The sequence below is a fragment of the Petaurus breviceps genome, unplaced genomic scaffold (genome assembly GCF_028583685.1).
Source record: "Petaurus breviceps papuanus isolate PSGF00001 unplaced genomic scaffold, PetGlider_PUasm1.0 90760, whole genome shotgun sequence".
NCBI classification, from domain to species: domain Eukaryota; kingdom Metazoa; phylum Chordata; class Mammalia; order Diprotodontia; family Petauridae; genus Petaurus; species Petaurus breviceps.
In genome coordinates this window covers 9,294,967-9,317,324 of record NW_027187338.1, presented here as the reverse complement: position 1 = coordinate 9,317,324, position 22,358 = coordinate 9,294,967, and the positions used below count along the sequence as shown (strand labels likewise).

General features: G+C 46.9%; 2 protein-coding genes across 5 annotated transcripts in view; both read right to left on the bottom strand.

Moving 5' to 3' along the window:
- Positions 1 to 22,358, bottom strand: part of KPNA6 (karyopherin subunit alpha 6) — a 387,231-nt gene that overhangs the window by 72,078 nt on the left and 292,795 nt on the right. The window lies entirely within an intron of this gene.
- The window catches only part of TMEM39B (transmembrane protein 39B), a 319,933-nt gene that overhangs the window by 4,780 nt on the left and 292,795 nt on the right, over positions 1 to 22,358 (bottom strand). For 2 of the 4 annotated variants that reach the window (XM_069068057.1, XM_069068058.1), the window contains exons 1-6: positions 13,334 to 13,554; positions 11,498 to 11,717; positions 10,637 to 10,720; positions 9,801 to 9,955; positions 8,966 to 9,314; positions 3,990 to 4,177 (exon numbers count right to left, since the gene is read on the bottom strand). In XM_069068057.1, the coding sequence (XP_068924158.1) occupies positions 3,990 to 4,177; positions 8,966 to 9,314; positions 9,801 to 9,955; positions 10,637 to 10,720; positions 11,498 to 11,717; positions 13,334 to 13,539 (1,202 nt within the window). In that variant the 5' untranslated portion in view covers positions 13,540 to 13,554. Of the gene's footprint in view, positions 1 to 3,989; positions 4,178 to 8,965; positions 9,315 to 9,800; positions 9,956 to 10,636; positions 10,721 to 11,497; positions 11,718 to 13,333; positions 13,555 to 13,862; positions 14,027 to 22,358 lie in introns of those variants that run through there. The other 2 variants (XM_069068060.1, XM_069068059.1) reach the window with 2 other exon arrangements.

Sequence of the window (22,358 nt, the reverse complement as noted above, 5' to 3'; positions counted from 1 at the left end):
ATTTTGGAACCTGGCTATAATATTCCTGGGAGTTTTCTTTTGGGGATCTTTTTAAAGAGGAGATCAGTGAATTCTTTCAATTTCTATTTTGTCCTATTCTATTCTAGAATATCAGGGCAATTTTGCTCGATGATTTCTTGAAAGATGGTGTCTAGGCTCTTTTTTTGATCATGGCTTTCAGGTAGTCCAATAATTTTTAAATTATCTCTCCTGGATCTATTTTCCAGGTCAGTGGTTTTTCCAATGAGATATTTCACATTGCCTTCTATTTTTTCATTCGTTTGGATCTGTTTTATAGTATCTCAATTTCTCATAAAGTCGTTAGCTTCCAATTGCTCCAATCTAATTTTGAAGGAGTTATTCTCTTCAGTGAGTTTTTGAAATTCCTTTTCCATCTGGCAAATTTGGCTTCTTAAGGCATTCTTCTCCTCATTGGCTTTTTGGGCCTCTTTTGCCATTTGAGTTAGTCTATTTTTTAAGGTGTGATTTTCTTCAGGGTATTTTTGGGTCTCCTTTAGCAGGCCGTTGACTAGATTTTCCTGATTTTCTTGCATCATTCTCATTTCTCTTCCTAATTTTTCCTCCACTTCTCTTACTTGATTTTCAAAATCCTTCTTGAGCTCCTCCATAGCCTGTAACCAATTCATATTTTTCTTGGAGGCTTTTGATGCAGGAGTTCTGATTTTGCTGTGTTCCTCCCGCTCCATGCCTTGATCCTTTTTGTCCCCAAAAAAGGATTTTGTTGTCTGTTTGTGCTTCCTTAGCTTGCTCATATTGCCAGCCAATTGCTTGATTTTGAGCTCTTTGCCACAGTAGAACTCTGCTTCCAGAATGGAGAAAGCTTTTTCCCCCAACTACTGGGGTTTTCACAGCTGTTAGAGCTATTTGGAGGGTACCCTCTCTACAGCTCCCACAAGCTCTGGCTCACTGGTCACACACCCCAGAACCACCACCCAAGACTGTGATCCAGATCCAAGCAGGTCAAAGCAAGAGCAATTACTCTCTGAATGGTCAAGCTTGTTCCCCCTACATTTGCAGGCCAGGAGGTCCTGAGACGGCCACGTGGTGCAGCCGCTCGCACCTCTGGCTGCTTCTCACCGAGGGGAGCGGGGGCCAGACCATGCTCTTTGGTCCCATCCCCCCCACCCCCCTCCCACCCCCTGGTACCAACAGATATCCACACTGACCTTTTACTTTATCTTTGGCGTTTATGGGTTGAGAAGTCTGGAGACTGCCACAGCTGCTACTAACTCACTCTCCTGAAGTCTGCTCTAACCAGTCTGGGTGCTGATCGGGACACCCTGGGGCTGGAACCGTGGCTGGGGGGGGCCAGATGACTACGCTCGGCTTCCAGCTCAGCACGATAGAACTTTCCTGTTGGCCTGCCAGGCTGCATTCTGCAGGGGGTTTGTTTCTCTCTGTCTCTTTGTGGGTTCTGTAGTTCTAAAGTTTGTTTAGAGTCATTTTTTTACATGTATTGGAAGTGACTGGAGCAGGAGCTCATGCCAAGTTTGTACTTCTACTCTGCCATCTTGGCTCCGCCCCTCCAAATATAATTCTATTAAAGGTGCTACCATCCTTCTAATCTCCCAGGCTGGCAACACTGGCATTCTCACTGCTTTTCACTCTCTCATTCCACACACAATCAGTTGCCAAATTTTGCTGTTTCTATTTCCACACCATCTCTTACCCTTCCTCTTTACGTAGAAACATTCAGGCCTTCAGAGCCTCTTGCCTGGATTATTCCCATAGTCTCCTAACTGGTCTCCTGCCTCAAGCCTCCCCCCACTCCAGTACATTTTCCCTAATGCTGCCAAAGTGATTTTCCTTAGATGCAGATCTGACCATGTTACTCCTCTACTCAATAAGTTCCAATGGTTCCCTATTACCTTTAGGATCAAATATAATCTCTGTTTTGTTTTTAAAACCTTCACATACGGGTCCCAACTTACATTTCTGGTCATTACTGTCCACATCCAATCAAACTGGTCTTCTCTAGGCTCTTCCCATGCAACATTCCTTTCTCTATGTCCACACCTCTGAAAATGGCCACTCCACATGCCTGGAGCATGCTAGCTCCTCACCTCTGCTTTCCAGAACAATCCTCTGCCTAGATGAAGCTCCTTCCTGCTCCTCAGCTATCAGTCCTGTCTTCTTGAAAACCTTGTCTTTTACTCGATATTTATTCCTTAACTTTGACTGCATAGAGATTTCCACACGTACTTGTCCTCTGCTCTGGTAGAATGGGAGCCCCTAATGATCAGAGGTGGCTTTGTGCTCTGTCCCCCTGGCACCCAGAAGGTGCTTAATTAATGATGGTGGAGGAAGGCTCCCTTCCATGACTAGAGGTGCTAAAAGGGGCATCAGATTTATATCGGGAAGCCTGGGGCGACTTACTTTATCGGGAAACTCTGGGGCGGCATTGCCTTCAGAAGGAGACTTTAAATCATTTTTCCCTTTGAGAATTGGAGACCTGGATTAAACTTTTTCTTCTAAAATATGTTTGTGTCTGGAATCCAGAAATACTAAGGTTAAGAAGAAATTGTTTATATCCTTAACTGAACCAGAAAAGCTTCAGTCTGACTATACACACAAGTCAGTTGGCCCAACATGGCTTTGTTTTGTTTAACAAGAAATGTACAAAATTATGGCGGCATTTACGTGACAGTGAATGAGATCCGGAAGGGAACCTCTTTAAAGAAAGCATGACATACTGGCTGAGAATCTGAACTGGAAGTCACAAGACCTGGAATGAAACCCTGCCTCAGACCCATACTTGATGCATGGATATGGATAAATCACTTAACCCTCAGTGCCCTCTTCCTCACTGGTAAAAGGAGGCTCATGAAAATTATCTGGGCTGCCTTCCAGGGGACTGCTGTGAGAGAAAAGGTTTTCAGACCTTAAAGAGCTAGAGAAGGGGAAATAATGATGATGCTTCTCCATTTGTAAAACAGGCACATTACCACACTGCAGAATCACAGCCTCTCAGAGGGCATGGTGTCCAGCTGTTTCTGAGCAGGAATCTCCTTCATGTCATTGCTGGCAGGAGCCTTTACTGAACACCTGGAATGCCATCCCTCCTGGGGCATCTGGTTTACTTTTGGAAAGGCCTACAAAACTTCCCATTAATCTGCTTTAACAACTTCTTGGCATCACAGACTTAGATCTAGAAGTGACCTTAAAAGCCGCCAAGTCTAACCCTCTCATTTTTACCTATGTAGAAACTGAAGCACAGGGCAGTTAAGTGACTTGTCCAGCTACACACAGCTAGTGTAAGGCCAGAAAAGGATCTGAACCCAGACATTTGTGACTCCAAGGCCAGAGCTTAATCATGACTCCTAGCAGAGAAAGTCTACTCCTATTTCCATAGATTATAGAAGGCTAGGTGGCACAGTGGCTAGAGTTGGGCCTCAGATACTTACTAGCTGTGTGACTCAGTTTCATCATCTATAAAATGGGGATCATAATAGCACCTTCCTCCTTAGGTTGCTGGGAGGATCAAATGAGATAAAAATCTTAAAGTGCTCAGCACAGTGTCCAGCACCTAACAGGCAATGTAAGTTATTATTACTACAGAGCTAGAAAGGACCTTAGGGCTCATGTAATCAATTGAACCCCTGCATTTTACAGAGGGAGAAACTGAGGCCCAGAGTGACATGCCCAGGGTTACAAAGGTGGTCATACACCAGCAGAACTAGTTTAAAATCCAGACCCTCAGCCTGGAAATCTAGTGACCTTTCTGCCAAGCTGCCTCGTGAGAATCTAGTCAGGTGAAATGGGAGTTATCAGGGGGTTCTGGCAGAAGCCTCAGCCTGGCAGAGGGGGTGCTTTTTTGGTCCTGCCTCCTGTTATAGCTCTAGAGATCACAGGCACAAGCCCTCCTTGAGCCCCTTGCCCCCTTCACAGCCTGCTGGAGGGGCTGAGCTCCCTGCAGCTGTGATGTGAGAGCCGTGCCCCTTCCCATGCCCACTCCCACACCTACTTACTGATGCTGAAGCACATTGGAGCAAAGGGCAGGGTCCACCTTCTGCCAGCAGCCCAAGTGGGCAGCAGCTTTGTGAAGCAGGTCACAGTAGTGCGCAGGCAGGAGGTGCTGGGTGAGGATTACAGAGGTGCTGATAGACACCAGCAGGAAGAGCTCACAGGACCAGCGCTTGTCATAATAATGGGTGTTCTGGGGAAGGAGACAAAGGAAGGGGAAAGGGAGGCAGCATTAGGAAACAGGAGAGGCACATCCTCTTGGGGCCTGCCTCTTTACCAGCTCCCAGGCCTCCCCTTAAGGAGAAAGACATCTTCCCACAGGATTTAGGCAGGAAGGATCCTTAGAGATCACCTAGTATAAACTCTTTATTTTCCAGATAAAGAAACCAAAGATCTAAGGGTAGGAAGGTCAGAAAGGCAATAATCTTTAGTTTTACTAAAGGTTTAAAGGTAGCAGAAGTTAAGATTCAAATCCAGGTCCCAGGATCACAAAATCTGAGAGCCAGAAGGAACCTCAGAGGCAGCCAAACCAGCACAAACCTGAACAAGAATCCCTTCTAAAAAAAAGTGGACGAGCATGATTATCCAGTTTCTGCCCAGAGATCTCTAGGCAGCCTGCATCCCTCTGGGGCAACTGTTAGGAATTCTGTGCTTACATCCTGTCTGCCTCATCTCCCCATTTCCCTTGGGACCAAACAAAATGGATCTAATTCCTCAGGAAAACTAATCCCTCCAGTAAGTGCTAGAAAGCAGATAACTTGACTCAACAAGTCTTCTCTTGTCTAGGCTAAAACCATCTCCTGCTCCTTCAAGAACTCCTACTTCCTATAATCTTGGGTTTTTTCTTCACCATCCTAGGTGTCCTCTCCCAGACAGCTTGTCAATGGATTTCTTAAACTACAGCTACTATAAATGAATACGATATTCCAGACCTGACCCAGCTCAGTTCAGCAGAATTACCACTGCCCTAGCTTTGTACACTGGGGCCCTCTTAATTCAGCCTAAGATGATCTTTGGGGGTTTTTTTTTGGCTGCCTCATCACAACATAATATATCTTTTAAAATAAAATTTTATTGCTAGCTTCTGTTTTTATATCTCACTATATCTCTTACCTTCCCCCCTCCCAGAGAGCTACCCCTCATAATAATATTTTTTTTAAAAGGAGAGGTTCTGTGGAATTGACCCATGTATCAAAAAGCCTGACATAACAAGCTGTTTTCAACCCATGATCCTCCACCTCTGCAAAGAAGCCTTCTTGGCAGCTAGGTGGCACAGTGGATAGAGCTCAAGGCCCGGAAGTCAGGAAGACCTGAGTTCAACTCCCGTCTCAGACACTAGCTGTGTAACCCCAAGCAAGTTACTTAATTCTGCCTCATTTTCTCCATCTGCAAAATGAGGATAATAATAGCACTGACTTCACACGGTTGTCGTGAGAATCCAATGAGCTCTATGTATTAGTGCTAGTTGATATTATTACTATTATTACTTTGGGGCCATGCTTGGTCATCATACTTTCGCAGCATTTAGTTTTGTTCTGTCCACTTACAATGTTGTAGTCATTATGTATATTGTTTTACTGTTCTATTTACTTCTCTTTGCATCAGTTCACAGAAATCTTTCCATGCTTCTCTGAATCCATCACTGTTACTGTCTGTTTTACAGCATAGTAATAATTCTGTTATACTCAATAATAACAATAAATTGTACCATAATTTATTTAACCATACCCCATTTGATGGGTAGGGGAAGCTTAGTGACAACATACAAACAACTACATACAAATAAGATAGAGACAGGATAAATTGGAAATAATCAACAGAGGGAAGGCATTAGGGGGATGGGGAAAGGTTTTGTGTAGAAGGTGGGATTTTAGCTGGGACTTGAAGGAAGCCAGAGGAGTCAGAAAATGAAGATGAAGGAGAGCATTCCAGACATGGGGGACGGGCAGAAAAATGCCCAGAGTCAGAAGATGAAGCAGCTTGCTTGAGGAACAGAAAGAAGACCAGTGTAACTGTATCATAGAATAAACTTGCATGGGGGTAGGGGTCAGACAGAAGAAGTCTAAAAAGGGGGGTGCATGTGTGTGTGTGGGGGGGCACAGACAGGTCAGGAAGAGTCTGAATGCCAAAACAATGATTTTATATCAGATTCTAGAGGTGATAAGGTAGCACTGAACATGGGTCCAATGAGCAATATGGCCAGACCTGAGCTTTAAGAAGAACATTTTAAGAAATGAGTGAAGGAGAGACTGGAGTGGAAAGAAGCTTGAGGCAGGCAGACCCACTAGCAGGCTGAAGGTGACAAGAGGCTGCATCAGGGTGGCGGCAGTGTCAGAAGAGAGAAGGGGCCATACTCTGAGAGATGCTGCAAAGATAAAATCAGTAATCCTTGGAAACAAGACTGGCTATGGGAAACACGAGAGAATGAGGAGTTGGCTCTCCTCAGCTCAGGAGGGTACCTCAGTTTTGAGTTTGGATGGCTGAGAGGATAGTGGTACCTTCAACAGTAACAGGGAAGTTAGGAAGAGAAAGCTTTGGGGTGAGAGTAATTGAGGTCAGTTTGGTATATGCTGAGTTTAAGATGTTGATGAGACATCAAATCTGAGATGTCCAATAGGCAGCTGGAGATTAAGGAGGTAAGGAGAGAGGATAGGGCTGGATAAGCAGACTGGAGAATCACCAGCATACAAGATGGTAATTAAACCTATGGGAGATGATGGGATCACTAAGTGACATGGCCCTTTGTCTTCTATTTGGCTATTAGCCGTCTACAAAATTTGGCTATCAGACCTGTATTTGACACAAATATTTCCCCCCCTTCTTATGTGGCTGATATCTATTCAGCTTACAAGTCTTTCACCCTATCAACCCACTCAGCCCGACCCAGATCTTCATCAGAGGAAATGATGACTACATCTTCCCAATGTTTTGGGTTCTTTTTTTGGTTCTGTCTCTTCTCATTGTGAAAATCCTTTGTGAAGTTCCTTGTGAAACTAACTTTGTTGAGCCCAAGGGTATGATTTATATTGATCCCTACTAAATTTCATCTTTTTCAATTTAGAAGAAAGTTTTGGCCTGTCCAGATCTACTTGGATCCCTACTGTTGGACAAAGAACTGCACAGACTCTCCTGGCTTTATGTCACCTGCAAATCTGATGCAGTGCCCACCATACATTCTTTTTCCAAGTTACTGACTGGAATAGTAAACAGCCTAGGGTCATGTACAAAGGTACTCCACCTAAAGACCTTTCTTTTAAGATTACACTGAATTGCTAATAACTCATCAATATGTTTAGTCATTCAACCAGTTCTGAAAACACCATTACCATTATTTAGACACATCCTTCCACTAAGTCTATCAAGAAGAGCTTGAGATACCATAATAATATCACAATAAATAAATGGCCTTTGCAGAAAAGGACACACTATAAATAAATGAGAAAAAAAGAAAGGGAGGCAGGCACCTTTCAGCATCTATGGCTGGGGGAAAATTCATAAACAAACAAGGGACAGAAGACATCACAAAAGACAAAACAATTTTGACTTTATAAAATTTAAAAAGTTTTTCCAGGAGCAGAACCAATGAAACTAGAAAAGAGAAACATTGGGAAAAAAATGTTTTTTTCAAATATCTCTTAATAAAAATCTGACATCTAAAGCATATCAGGAATTGACAGATTTATGACTAAAAGTTATTCCATATGCTAAGTGGTCAAAGGATGTGAACAGTTTTCAAAAAGATTAAATGCAAATTAAAACAGCTTTGATACTTCACTTCATGTCCAGAAAACTGGAAAAGACGAAAAGCAGTCAGTACTGGAGAAGTGACTGAGTTAGGTCCCACTGTTCTGGGAGACTGTAATCATGCAAGAAAGGTTACCAAGTTGGGACCCAGGAGGTCAGTGACAAAAAGCAAGAGCCCATATAGCACAAAATATTCACAGCAGCACTCTACTGAATCAAAAAGCTTGAAACAAATTGGATGCCTATTGATAGGAATTAAGAGAAATGTGGGAAAATGTGTATGAACTGATTTAGAGTAGAGAAAGTACAACCAAGAACAATAAAAGATGGACTAAAATAATAATTTAAGTGATAACTCATAAATGTTTCAGAATTCAGATGAATTGAAATGACCAATCTTGAACTAGGCGAACAGGTCATGAAACACACTTATCTTTTGAGAGAAAAACCAGAATTCTGCAATGCCACATGTACTGTCAGACAAAGCTGCTTTGTTGGGTGGATTCTGTTCAAATTTACCCTGATTACAAGGAAGTATTTGGGGTGGAGGGGGGAAGGGAATATTAGAAAATGATATAGTGAACACTGGATTTAGAATACTAAACTTGGAGTCCTTGGACATGAGTTCAAAGCCCCAGGCTCTGCCTCTTACTTCCTATGTCACCTTGGGCAAATCACTTAACCTCTTTGGGCCTCAGTTTCCTCATCTGTAAAATTAAGGGTTTAGACTAAATTATCTCTAAGGCCCCTTCTAGGTCTAGCTCTATGATTCTGATGGTGGGGTCTATTTGAAAAAGAAAGAGCATGAGACACCTTGACAAAGGCTTTACTTAAATCTAGGCGAATTGTTTTCCTGCTCTTGTTCAATCTAGTAAAGAAAGGACATGACAACTAGAGTTGTCTGACAGAGGGGAGAAAGCTGTGTGACCCTACCTGACTAAGTCAATAATTCCCTTCTGAGAGCCTCAGTTTCCTCATATGTGAGATGGGGATAAAACTCCTATACCTACCTACGCCTCACAGGCTGGTTGTGAGTATGGGGCTTTGGAATCTAAAAGTGCCACAGAGCCCTGAATGATGAGCTATCTCGAGGAAAAGACCAGACACTGCTGCGTGGGCCAGCATAGGGAGCACACCTGCCACTTGGGGGAAGAGGGAAGCTTCCTATACATAATCACAGGGTCTTTTCATGTGTTCTCCCAAGAGGGTAGTGCCTGCTGCCCAAGGTTGCACCTACCTTCACAAACCACACCGGCACAAAGGCCACGTAGTAAGCGCTGAGCATGGAGCTAACCAGTACCTCCTTCATGCGCCAGTTGAAGTCCATCTTGAGGAACTCCACCTCGTTGCGGATGAGATCGGGGGAGAGGCAGCAGGCGTGGGTGGGCATGGCCTCAGCACCGTACAGCTGCTGTGTGTGCTGCTTCCATGTTTCTTTCAGAACTGTCAAATAGTCCCGGCCCCGAGAAGGAGGGCCACCTCCACTGCCTCCCGCCTCCCGAGGACCAATGTTGGTGACTTGGGTGAAGAGGCTTGTTTTTCGAAAGTCATAGTTCAATTGCAAGAATGGGATGTACATCCCAAACCTGGGGCAGGAGGGAGGAAAAGACACTGTACAGGATAGACAGCCCTTAGACACCACCTAATCCTAAACATTAATTGTGCAAATTAGGAAACTAAAGACCAAAGGTGAAGGGACTGGCCCTAGGCCATCATCTCAGTAAGTTCCTTTGCTGGGGTTTGAATTCCCATCATCTGACTCTGGATAATAATAAGAGCTGATATTTTTAAAGGTTCTTGACATGCATGATCTCATCTCATCCTCCCGGAGTCCTGTGTGTCCAAGGCCCTTCCCACTACACCACCCTGCCTCTTTCTAGGGATTCCCCTTGCCTTGACGCCTTATCCCACCCCTACTTCCTGACCAGGGTCCATGACAGATCCTGCCCCCAACCTTGACTTGCTAGGGGTCTTAGAGCAGTTCTCAGGCCTCAATGTTCTTATCTATTTCACTCAGAAAACACTCCCCTGCAGGGAGAATGAAAGCTGGGAAAGGGAGAAGGGTCACTCACGGGTAACAGAGGAACAGGAGGTTAAGGAAGGAGTAGGTCCTGAAGAGATGGATGATGGAACGACACAGGCTCCACCCTGTCCCAGTGAGGACGGCAAAGCGTGTGATGACCAGGAAGACTGAGCGTGGCAGGGAGACCTTGCTGCTCTGAGAAGCCTGGCAAGGGGGAGAAGAGAAGGCAAGCTCATCACTTAGGATGCCTCTCCCAGGGCTGCCCAGTCCTCTCTGTGTCTGGGAGTATATTGCAGTTTCCCATCTTCCTTGCTTCCTAAACAGCCCCACATCAAAGGAATAGGGAAAAAAATGAAAGTGGATGATCTCCATCCCTTTTACCTTGATCACAGGATTTAGAGCAAGGAAGAGCCTCAGAGAGATTGAGTCCAGATTGGACTCTTTCAAATATGGGAAAATATGAGACCCAGGTGATTAAGTAACTTCATCAGTTGCTAACAAGTAGAAGAGTCAGGATTTGAACCCAGATCCTCTGACTCTTAAACCCAAGGCTCTTTCTCCTATACCAACAAGCTCATCCAATACAGCAATAAGCTCTCCTCTGAGAAGCCCATGGAGCTGATGGAAGGTCCTGAAAAGGGAGATCACTTGTTTAGCTCTTCTCCAAACAAACCCAGAAAGGGGAGAAGAAGATCCTGGCTGGAACCACATGAGGAAAAACCAGGCTGTGGAGAAGGCTGTGGTGGGAACTGTGGCAGTTGCCTTGGAAACACATTCCCCACCAGGGCTGGGGATGGGGGTAGAGAGAGAGGCTATAGAGGGCCTAGAGCAGATGAGAACATGGCCATGGATAATAAAAGTCCCAACCCTTTATAGAGCAATCACCTCCTTCACGATGGCCCCAATGAGCCGCCGACCCAGCACCAAGGTGGTGACGGCCAATACGTTGAAGTCAATCAGATGGAAATTCTGTTAGGTAAAGAAGTCCAATGGTTACAAAAGGCAGTGCCTGGAGCCCTCCTCCCCACAACCAAGAGGAACAACTCCCATTCATTCGCATGCCTGTTTAGGGCTTGTATGATGCTTCCCTCCCAAGCACCCTATAAGGTAGGTGCTAGGCACCTTGCTCCAGGTAGAGAATCAGAGAGAAAGCTCTAAAGCCAGAAGAGACCTAAGAGATTACCTAGGTTACAGGCCTCATTTTATAAAAGGTGAAACTGATACCCAAAGAGAGAAACACTGCCCAAGAGTACTTCACAAATCAGTAGCAGAGAAGGGAACCTAGAACTCAGGCTAGGGTCAAGTCCCTTGACTTTTGGCTCTGTGATCTTTAGATGACACAGTGCTTTGGGGCCTGTTTTTCCCACCTGTTAAATGGTAGTAACAGTTGTCCTACTCACCGAATAGAAACGGGTTGAGAATAGAGTGGGATCAAGTGGAGAAGGACATAAAATATACTCTATGGGGATGTGGCCCTTATACAACTCCCTACACAGGCACCATGTCAGTGAATCACACGGAACATCAGAGCTGAAATGGCTCTTAGGGATCATCTTGTCCAAGTCACTCATCTTTCAGAGGAGGAAACTGAGGTATCAGTCTTCAGCTCTGAGGGAGGGAAGCATAGAGCCAAACAAGTGGGGAGTGTAGTGTTCTGGTCCTCAAGCAGTAATCGGAGTTGAGAGGGAAAGCTGAGACTCCAAGCAGACATACAGAGGGGAAAACCCAAGCAGAGCAGTAACCTACCAGAGAGGTATGTGATGGCGGGTGAGAAGGCGGGTACCACCAAACGGTCTTGTAGATGTTGATGTAGTGGACAAAGAGAGCCACAAGGTGGCAGAAGAAGAGCTGAAGTTCAAACAGGATGCTCGGCTGGACAGGCAGCTCTGGGATCTTGCAGTGCCGCAGGGGGATCACAGTCTGAGTAGCCAGAGGGGGACTGGAGAGGCCTGTGCCTGAGCTGCTCCTGAAGGGGTCAACATTAGGGAGGGTGACCAGGAAGCCATCATTTCTTGGGGGTTAGAGGGGAAAAGGGTAGGGGGCAGGGGGAGAAGTTATCCCTGTGTGAAGAGCAGCCCCCAAAGGCAGCATATGGAAGGAAGAAAATAAGCATCTATTAAGTGCCCACTGTATGCCAGACTTTTACAAATATTATTTCATTTGATCATCACAACAACCCTGGCAGGAAACCAAGGCAAAAAGAGATTACGTGATTTCCAGGGTCACACAGCTAGTAAGTGTCTAAGGCTTCCTGACTCCAGGGCCAAGGCTCTCTCCACTGTGCTCCCAAGTGTCCCTTGTCTTTGGGGCTAGAGGTCCATAATCTGTCATCTCCATACATATCGCCCACCAGCACCTGACACTCAACATGTCTAAAACAAAAGTCTTTATCCTGAAACTTGCTCCTTCTGATGTCTCTATCTCAGTCTGTGGTATAAGCTTTCATGCACCAGGTCTCACATGTTAAAGACCTTGGCAGCACATCTTCTCTTCCCCCCTTCTCACATCAAATCAGGTACCAAACCTTTTCTAAGTCACTTCCACATCATATCATCCCATTCATTCTTCTACCACCCTACTTACAGGTTCTTTATCAGATGGCTTGGCACATAGTAGGTGCTTGTTGATTAATTCTCATCCCCCCAGAAGGTTTTAAGAGCATTCTTCTAGGGGCAGCTAGGTGGTGCAGTCAATAGAGCCTGGAGTCAGGAGGACCTGAGTTCAAATTTGACCTCAGACGCTTGACAGATGTACAAGCTGTTTGACCTTGGGCAATTGCCTTGCCTCCAAAAAATCAAAAACAACAACAAAAAAGAGCATTTTTCTTGTTCTTCCCATGCCACAATAAGCTTTCTTATTTGTAGATCTGCCCACGTCATCTCTTCTCAAATCTCTGTGGTGGACTCCTTACCTTCTACCCAGTAAAGTCCAAATGCCAGGCCATCTACAATACAGCACCTTTCCGGTCTTATCTCCTATTAATCCCATCCAGGGAGACAGAATGAATGGTATGCACACAAATGAAATCATTATCTGCACCCTCAAAAATGTCCTGTGCACTGGCCCTTCTGTGCCTTCCCTCTCTGTTTAGTGAAACACACTCCCTCTTTCTCTTAAGTGTATGGAATTCCTATCGGAAGTCCAATTCAAACTTCACCTCCTGTAGGCCTCTTTCAGGACCGCCCCCCCATGCACTTAATCCCCAACTCCCTCATGCACTTAATATGCTATCCTCTGAAAGCACTGAAGCTGAATGTTAGCTTTCTGCCTTCCTCGGCCCCCTCCCTCCAGGAAGCCACAGGAGTCCTGGCCCAAGGTCCAGGTGCCATGTGAGGGGGAGGCGAGGCTGGCAACAGCGGCCTGAGTTATGGAAACGATCAAATGAGACTAATTGTAAAGTACCCAGCACACCGTGGCTGGCAGTAAGAGCTATGTAAAGGTGAGTTATCATCACAAACGTTATTATCTTAGGGATAAGAACAGCTCCTTCCTAGCACCTGCCCTGGGGAGCAGAGGCTCCCCACCCCAATATCTCGAAGCCCTGGGGAAACCCCCGAGGTGGGGGGGCGTCTAGTGGCTCACCTAGCCCTGGATCGGACACCCGTGACCGAAGAGCTGGAGGCGTGCCCCGGCCCGCCACTCGAGCCTGTCTCGCACAGTGGATTTCGGCAGTAGGACGTCCTGTTGGGGCCTCTCCGTCCTCCTGTGCCCCAAAACACAGAGAACCATGAGTCTCTGCGGGGTGGGGCAGCCTCGGGAGCAGCCCCACCCCCTTGGAACATTAGCATCGAAGCCCCGCCCCGAGGTCAGCACAGCCCCCTCTTCGTGCCGCCAGGACTCTAGAGGCCCCGCCCCCACCACCCCCGCTCCCGTTCAAGGTCCCGCCCACCCTCTCTAAGCCCCGCCCCCGGACTGAAGGAGCACGCCTCCCTCCCTTCTTTTCCCTCCCCTCCCCTTTTCTTCCTTCTCAGGACACCCGGCGCGAGACTGGGGTCTGAGGAGGGCGGTGGTTCGGTGCTCCAATTACTCAAGGTCCTCATCTCTGCTCCAGGCAGCCTTAGCCTAGCCTAACCTAGTTCGGTCCATTGCTCCCTGGTTCGACACCACTCACCCATCTCCTCCAGCGGCGCTCCCCTCGCCGCCGCCGCCGCCGCCACCGCCGCCGCCGCCGCTTTTGCGGACAATATGTCGGCGGCGACGGCGGCCGGGAGGGGACAAACCACCGCAACCCCGTGCCTGGGCCTGAGGCGCGCGCTCTCGCCCCGCGCGGCTGCTTCATTTGCATAGGAAGGAGGGAAGGGAGGTGGGGGTGCTCCTTAAAGGGGCCGCAGCTGGGCTGTCGGGGAAAGCTCTTCCCACTTCTTTTCCTTCCCTCTCCACAAGCCCCAGAGGCATAGCTTGAATAAACTGAAAGGGTCTTTAGAGACCAAAGGATCAAATAAGGCTGTCCTGGGGACTCAATACTGATTCCTGTCTCACACCCCGGGGTGACTTAGACAAAATCCTTTTACTTCTCTGGGCCTCTGTTTCTTCCCTCTGTAAAAGTAAGGTTGGGGCAGCTAGGTGGTGCAGTGAATAGAGCACCGGCCCTGAAGTCAGGAGGACCTGAGTTCAAATTCGACCTCAGACACTTGACACACTTACTAGCCGTGTGACCTTGGTCAAGTCACTTAACCCCAATTGCCCTCCAAAAAGCAAAAAACAAAAACAAACCTAAGGTGACAACCTATTTTTTTTTTGGAGGGGGGAAGGCAGGGCAATTGGGGTTAAATGACTTGCCCAAGGTCATATGGCTAGGAAGTGTTAAGTGTCTGAGGTCACATTTGAACTCGGGACCTCCTGACTCCTGGAGGAGTCTGGTGCTCTATTCACTGCACCACCTAGTTTCCCCAAGATAGTGACGATCTTAAGGGCCCCTCTCAGCTCTAAAGCTAGGATGCCTAAAGTTACATGGCAAGTTACTGGCAGAATGGAAGACTAGAACCCAGATCTCCTGCCTCCCAGGCTTGGGTTCCCACCAGTGCATCATACCCACTAGGATTCTGTATCACCACTGGCAAAGGAGATCTGAGCCCTTAGGGAGCCTTTGTGCAGGGGGGTTTTAACTGGGGATCCCAAGAGCTTTTTTTTCATTTTGATAACTATTTCAATGCAATTAGTTTCCTTTGTAATCTTACATATTTTTATGCATTTTTTTAAAAACACTGTCCTGGGAAAGGGTCTGTAGGCTTCTCACCAGACTGCCCAAAGGGTCCCAGGCACATAAAATGTTAAGAATCCCCTTGCTTTAGGGGATAGTAGAAGTCTGGAGCACTCCTAACAGATCCAGCCTACCTCTGAATATCTCCAATAAATTATGTCTGTTGTGAAGTTCTGTCATATACATGCCCTGTTCCTTCAGCTAGTTCCTCATATGATGGCTCCCCCTCTCCATCCCCGACCACCTTTCTCTGGACACACTGGACTTTCCCCAATGTCTTTCTGTGAACATGGCCTTCAGAAAGGAGCATATTGCCATAAATGTTCCGGTTCATTAGAACACACACACACACAGAATCTAGCCTGGGTGCCATTGGGGGCTGACAGAACACCCATTGTTAGCTTCTGAGTTTTCCTTCCCAGCTTTCTTGTCCTTCAGCTGGAGGGCAGTTTCCCTTCCCCTTAACATCATTTGGTAAGACTTCCCTATTCATTCCTCTGAAATCACAACCCTAGATCCTGTGGGAAGCTGGGGAAGTGGGAGGGAGTGAAGTGACCTGACCACCCAGCCACCACGGTCATAGGAAGAGGACTATGACCTCAACTTTGCTTCCCCTCAAGACGTCCCTTAGGGACAAAGAATTCCAGAGAGGTAGAGTCCTGGGCTCCAGGTCCCACAGAACAGAAGCTAGCGTTCATTCAAGCTTCCTCCTCCAGGAACTGCCCTTCAAAGTATGATGACCCAACCTCATACAGGTCACTTGAAGTTCAAGCTCACAAACTGGACAGTTAGGGCTGGGGCCACTTAGAAAATGGAGAATGTCAGGGTTTTGTAAGTCTCCTCTGAACCTCCCCAGCTACAAGTGATCCTTCCCATCGGAGATGTCTCTGACCTCTTTAACACACTGAACAACAATCTAATGTAGTTGGATACAGTGAAAAATAAGCATCTGAACTGGATTGGACCACAGAGATAACCTAGTCCAACAACCTCACTTTGCAAATGAGACAAGTTTTGAGTGGCTTACTTTAGGGGAGCAAGAGCTAGGGTTTGAAGCCAGGTCCCCTGACTCTCAGTGCAGTTCTATTCCTACTGCACAGTCTTGCCTTGCCCCACAGACTGTACACTACTGGAGGTCAATGAGCATTTCTTTGTCAATTACTATGTGCAAAGCATGGTGGCAGGCCCTGGAGATACACAAAGACAAGAATGGCAACTGTTGCCTTCAAGGAACTTACATCTACTAGTCATATAAGATGTACACTGATATGCAAATATTAGAATTGATGTTAATACAAAGTAATTTTAAGAGACAATGAACATCACAGGCATTTAATAAATTTGTTGAACTGAACTGAAGTGAGGTTAGGAGGTTATATAGCCTAAGAACAGGAAAAAGAGATGACAGGCAGTAGGAATAGAAGGGTATGAGACTTTTGAGATCTATGTAGAATTTTTTTGTTCAGTTGTGTCCAACTCGTCATGACTCCATTTTTGGTTTTCTTGGCCAAAATATCAGAGTGGTTTGCCATTTCCTTTTCCAGTTCATTTTACAAATGAGGAAACTGAGGCACACAGGGTTAAGTGTCTTGCCCAGGGTCACACAGCCAATGTGTCTGAGGCTTCATAAGAGCTCAAATCCTCAGGTTTGTAGAGGGCAAGCCAGCTCTTGTGCAGTGCATGAATTAGCCACCAGAGGGTGGTGGGTAGCCAGGAATTGTCCCCATTGGCCCCACCCCTTCATCCCCATTATGTAGTCTTACTCTCATACTTTCGCTAGGATGCTAGACAGGAGGCACAGCTTCTTAGAGGGAAGACTCACGACCTCTGCCTTCTCACCGGCCAGCCTCTAGTAGGCCAGATGTTAACAGTCAATGGAAATATGAAAGATACCCTCAGGGGCTTGTAGTCATTTTCCCCTCAAGGGAATCCTAGTAGGCCAAGGTTGCTGAAGAACTTGGCCTTGCTGGGGAAGGTATGTATGCTAGCATAAGGAGGTAGTGCCCAACTCTCAGTGTGAGCATCCTTTGGTCAAGACCAATTTCAGCTTGGACACTTTTGGGGTGAGTGTGGTGCTTGGGAAAGCATGAGAGAACTGGAAGTCGAGGTCCTGGGCTCAGGTTCCAGCTCAATCCTTTACCACCTCTGTGAAGTTAGATCACTTCTCCAGCTTCCTCTGCAGAGTAAGGATGAGGAATGCCCGCCTCTGGCCCTTCATGGAGAATGCAATGCACAATCTTCGAGAGGAGTTCCCAGCTACCTCAGGGTGGGGGAAGTCCCAGTACCCCAGCACGTGAATACAAACTACCCAACTCGTCTGTAATTTCACTGCCCAGGGCACATGGGAGCTTGAGTGATTGGCTCTTAGTCACACCACAAGTATAGGTCAGAGACAAGACTTGAACCCTGGTCTTAACCAAATCCTACGCTTCTTGTTTTATCAAAGTGGCATCTTTAGAAGATACTGACCCAGGTGCACTACAGGTGCTGGGGACTTGGGACAAAGCTCACTGCCTCTCAGGTTTTGAGATAGTGAGACTTACCCATTTCCTCACTTCCTGGTTACCGACAAAGCCCCAGCTACGGGTGCAGCATTCATCTTTCCTCACCAACACAGCTGGTCCCAGCTTTGGCAATCTGAGACACCCTGGGGCCCTTGAGGGGGGCCTAGGCAACAGGCAACAGTAGCAGGAAGCAGGCGGCTCAGGGCCAGAGCTATTCCGAGTCATGCCCCATCCCCCACCCCTAGGGTTGACCCACCCGAAAAAACAAGCCTAAGGCAAAGGCTCCCTAATGGAGAGGGAGCTGCCATCCTACTTCCAGTCCCAGGCCCAAGGGCAGCTGGGAAGAAGCACCCCACCCCCCCAGCTCATCACCCTGGCAACGCCCTGAGAAAGCCTGAGCTGAAATATTTATGGCTCAGTAACATCCCCAGACTCACTCATGCAGCAAAGGAAAGGGGAGGGGGGTGGGGAAGACTGCAGCCAGCTCCTCTCTCTTTCTTATCCCTAAAGACTAAAGGGGTTTATTGAATAGGGAGGTGGGGCTCGCAAGCTGCAGTTCCCAAGTTAGTGAAGTCGCCTAATGTTCCAGGACTTACGAACAGGACTTCTTGGTCTTGTGTGATGCCCGAACAGGCAGACCCCACCAGCAGCCCAAATGCCCAGAGAAAGAGGTGGAAATTGGGACTAGAAAAAGTTGTTTACTGTCGTTACTAATTTTCTTCATCTATAACATGGAACTCCTAAGACTTTCAATGCCTCTCTTAGAGGGCTGAAGTGATAAATACTTTGTAAACCTATAAGCTGTAGAAGTGGGACTTCTTACAGGATTTGCTGGGAATGTCAGATGTCAATTGTCTGACAGGGAAAGGCCGTTGTTTTTGTCTGCATTTCCAGGACCTAGCCCCAGTGTGGGCACATAGTAGGTGCCTAATAAATACTTGTTGAATGAAAATGAATGAAAAGGAGGAATTTTTTCTAAGCCTCAATTCCTTCATTTGTAAAACAGAGTTAATACTTGAACTATTTACCTCATAGGGTCATATCTAAGAAAACTCTAAACTTTTTAGATTGCTATGATTTGTGAAGATCTGTGACTAACATTTGTCTCCAGAGAGCAGTGACTAACACGCCACCCCAGAATGAAGCAATAACAGGTGGGTAGGTCCCAGGACCTCAGGGTACCCAACCTATCATGGAATGAAAGTATAAGAGTGGACCCACATCAGCCATCTCCCCTCCATTCTCAGAGGCCAAGCAGTAACCAGATCCCTCTGAAACCAAATTCCCACCTGCTAAGGGAGCTGGCTCAGGCCCTGAGGCCTCTTCTAGCAAGGGGAGCTTTGCCCAGCAGATAACAGAGAGGGAAGTAGGAATAAACAGTTCAGCCAGCTGCCAGGGCTGGCCCAAGAAGCATGGCTGAGAGGAGCCGTGGGGATGTTCTTTAACAGGGAATTCAATCTAGAATGTCCAGAGACATACAGAACCAGTCACTGCACAAACCATGAAATCCATGGCTAGGGGAAAAGGCAGGAAGTAGTCCAAGCCCCCACAGATTCATGAGCTGAACAGAGTCCCTTGGAAATCATGGCACCCTTCCTTTTCATTTTACCTAGTAGATCCAGAAGTCAAGTGATTTGCCACTTTCAGAAGTGGAATTCACACTCAAGTCTTCTAACTTCCTAAATCCAATGTTACCAGGCCTTAATCATCTCACTGGGCCCTCCTTTTATAGCTGTAAGGGACTCCTGTACCTCGGGTATGAGGATGCCTCCTCCATGAATTCAGTTTGCCTTGATTCCTTCAGTGAAGGTGATCACTCTGATTTCTTTAAATGTCTTGATTTTAAAATTATACCTTTTCTATGACATTTAATCCTATTTATCATAGAAATTTTTGAGCACAAGTGCTGTCTTTGAATCCCTCTCCCCATTAGATAGCATAGGGCCTTGCCCATGGTGGCTAATTTTCATTTTAAAATCGTTTTTAAAGTTTATAATGCTACTACCACTACATCATGCTGCTTTCTATTACAATGAACTTTCTTAGTGGAAAGAGGGATGAATTGGGGGTCTGGGGCCTAGACTTCTAATAATCCTTGTAGGCTACTTACTAAGGGTAGGTGGATTATAGGCTCATAGATCTAGCTTCTAGGCATCTAGTCCCATCCTCTCCACCATTTGTGAGGGAACAAGAGACCCAGGAGGTTAAGACGTGACTTAGCTAAGGTCATACAGAGTAGGGAGCAAAGTGGGGTGGTTTTTCACTCAATGGGGATAGGAGTGAGGGACAGATCAGATCATCCTCCCTCCTCCCAGGCACAACCCAGCATTCTTCAGATGACAAGGTTCCCCTGCAGGTTACCCTACACAGACAGCCGTCTTTCTCACCTTCACCCTGGGCAGCCTCCTACTGACATTATATGCCACTACCAATAGGGCAGCTAGGTGGCGCAGCAGATAGAGTGCTGGCCTTGGAATCAGGACCAGAGTTCAAACATAACCTCAGACATCAGACTACCTCTGGGACCCAGGGCACGTCACTTTACCCCAACTGCCTGGGGAGGATCAGCACTTAGGAAAGTGGGTGGGGAAACCTAAAAGGCTCCTGGCAGAATGGTAGAGTAGAAAGTGGGTGAGATTTGAAACCATAAGACTTGGGTTCAAATTGAACCTCTGTTACTCCTTTGTGGGACCCTGGGCAAGTTACCAGGTTTTGATTTCCCTATCTGTAAAATTAGTGGATTGAACTAGCTCTCAGAAATCAAAGGATTATGGATCTGGACCTTGAAAGAACCTTGGAGAGCAATGAGTCCAAACCCTCATTTTACAGATTTAGGAGACTGAGGCTCAAGGGAAGTGACTTGCTCAAGATCACTCGGTTAATAGTTTCTAAGTCCCTCCCAGCTGTCTTATTAAGCAAACCTGGTTTAAAGCCTCTTTCTCTGAAGCCCAAACGAAAGCAGTGTAGGAATCTGGTCAGCCCCCTGGAAAAGGTTGAATAAGCATGGAGAAGAGACGCATGGCAGGATCAGCAAGGTTTATTCACATTTGGAAGTCTCAGAGGCAGCACTGATTACACTGGGTTGGCATGTACCCCACCCCCACTGGGATAGCTCATTATCTCTACTCCTGGTAGCTTTGTGAGGAAAAATGCTCCCATGCAATGGGTCCTCAACACTGTCCAGTCTAATCCCTTAAGACTCAGACTGAAGGGGATGAAGGCGGGGAGGGGATCCACGCTCAAGCATCTTAGGTGGCTCCACCTGCAGGTTTGCTCCCCTCTCCTCAGTCCAATTCAGCTGGGTCTGAAGCTTGAGAGGGAGGAATGCTGTCCATCTGGCCAGGCAGCAACACTGGAGCTCTCCCACTCCCCAAGAATCGACTTTCTGCTCTCTGCCAACACACAAGACAAGAAATCAGTAACAACACCTGTTTCCCCCATTTCAGCCCAGAAAGAAACGAGTCACTCTTTCAGAGTCCAGGGCCAGAACTCATAAATCCCAGGGTCCCAGTGACCATAGGGTAATTGGCTCTCCTGCTTATATTCTATGCTAATAAACGGTCCCATTTCTACGGCACCTCTTACACAGTGCTCTCTTTGCAGCAACCCTACAGAATACAAATATCATCACCTCCAATGCACAGATGAGGAAACTGAGCTGAATCAAAGGGACTGGGTCTCCCAGCTCCAAGTCCAGCCTTCTTTCCCCTCACTTCCACATCCTCTCTGATCCAGGGATGTTGGCCTCCTCCCAACTCTAGGCATTTTCATTCTTCAGTCATGCCTCAAACACTCTTTCCTCCTCATCTTTCCCTCAAGTGCCAGTCCTTCCCAGTCCCCCTCAATACAGGGCCTTTCCTCTGATCCTGTATATATCCTGTCTGTACACGGCTCTTTACATATGTGGTCTCCTTCATTAATTAGGCTGTGAAACCTTTGACAACAGGGATTCCTTTTCTAACTCCAGTATTTTGCTTGGCACATAGTAGGCACTTAATTATTGTTTACTTGAGAACCCAATGGTGACTACTGATTGAAAAGCATTCCTTATATCAGATGGGTCAATCTATCTGAGTAACTTTGGAGACCAAATTTGAAGGGGGGGTTGTCTTCTGACTTCATATACACTATACCGACTTCAACCACCTTGAGGGTGGGGGTGGCAACATAGGCAGGAGAAAGGAGAGAGCAAGCATTTATATGGAGATTTCCCACTGGGCTTCCTGGACACCTGCCCTTTCTATCACCCTTGCATAGTCCACTGTCCCACCAACCCCATTTTACAGATAAGTAGCCTCAAGCTCAGGAAAGGCATGAGTACTAGATTTGGAGATGTAAGATTTGGCTCTGCTATTTATTACCTGTGGCTTTAGCTATCAATTTTTCCATCTGTAAAATGCAGGACTAGTTGACCTCGGTTTAAGGACCAAGGAAAGAATCAAGCCCCGAGGGGGTAGAGTCAAGATGGCGGAATAAAAGCAGGACCTCCCTGCTGCTCTGGCTTCCACCTTCCCCAATCCATGTAAAAAGGGGATTCTGAACAAACTTTGGAGCTGCAGAACCCACAAAATGACACAGAAGCTAACCTCCTGCTGAGGACAGCTGGGCAGTTTGGCAGGAATTGGCCAGCGCAGGGCTTTGGGAGCCGAGCCCAGCCCCATGCCAAGGCTTTAACCCCAGAGCAGGTCTGACCAGCCACCGGCCAGAGGCACCAGATCAGCAGCAGCTGTAGCCTTTTCCAGATTTATCAACACATAGATGTGAAGGACAAAGTGAGAGGTCAGTGCAGTCTGGACTCTGGGACCCAGTAAGTGGGAGTGCATGACTTTTGCCACCGGGGCAAGAAGCCGCTGAGGCGCCAGGCACAGACAGCCAGCGCCATGTGTCAGCTTCAGTTCCTGGC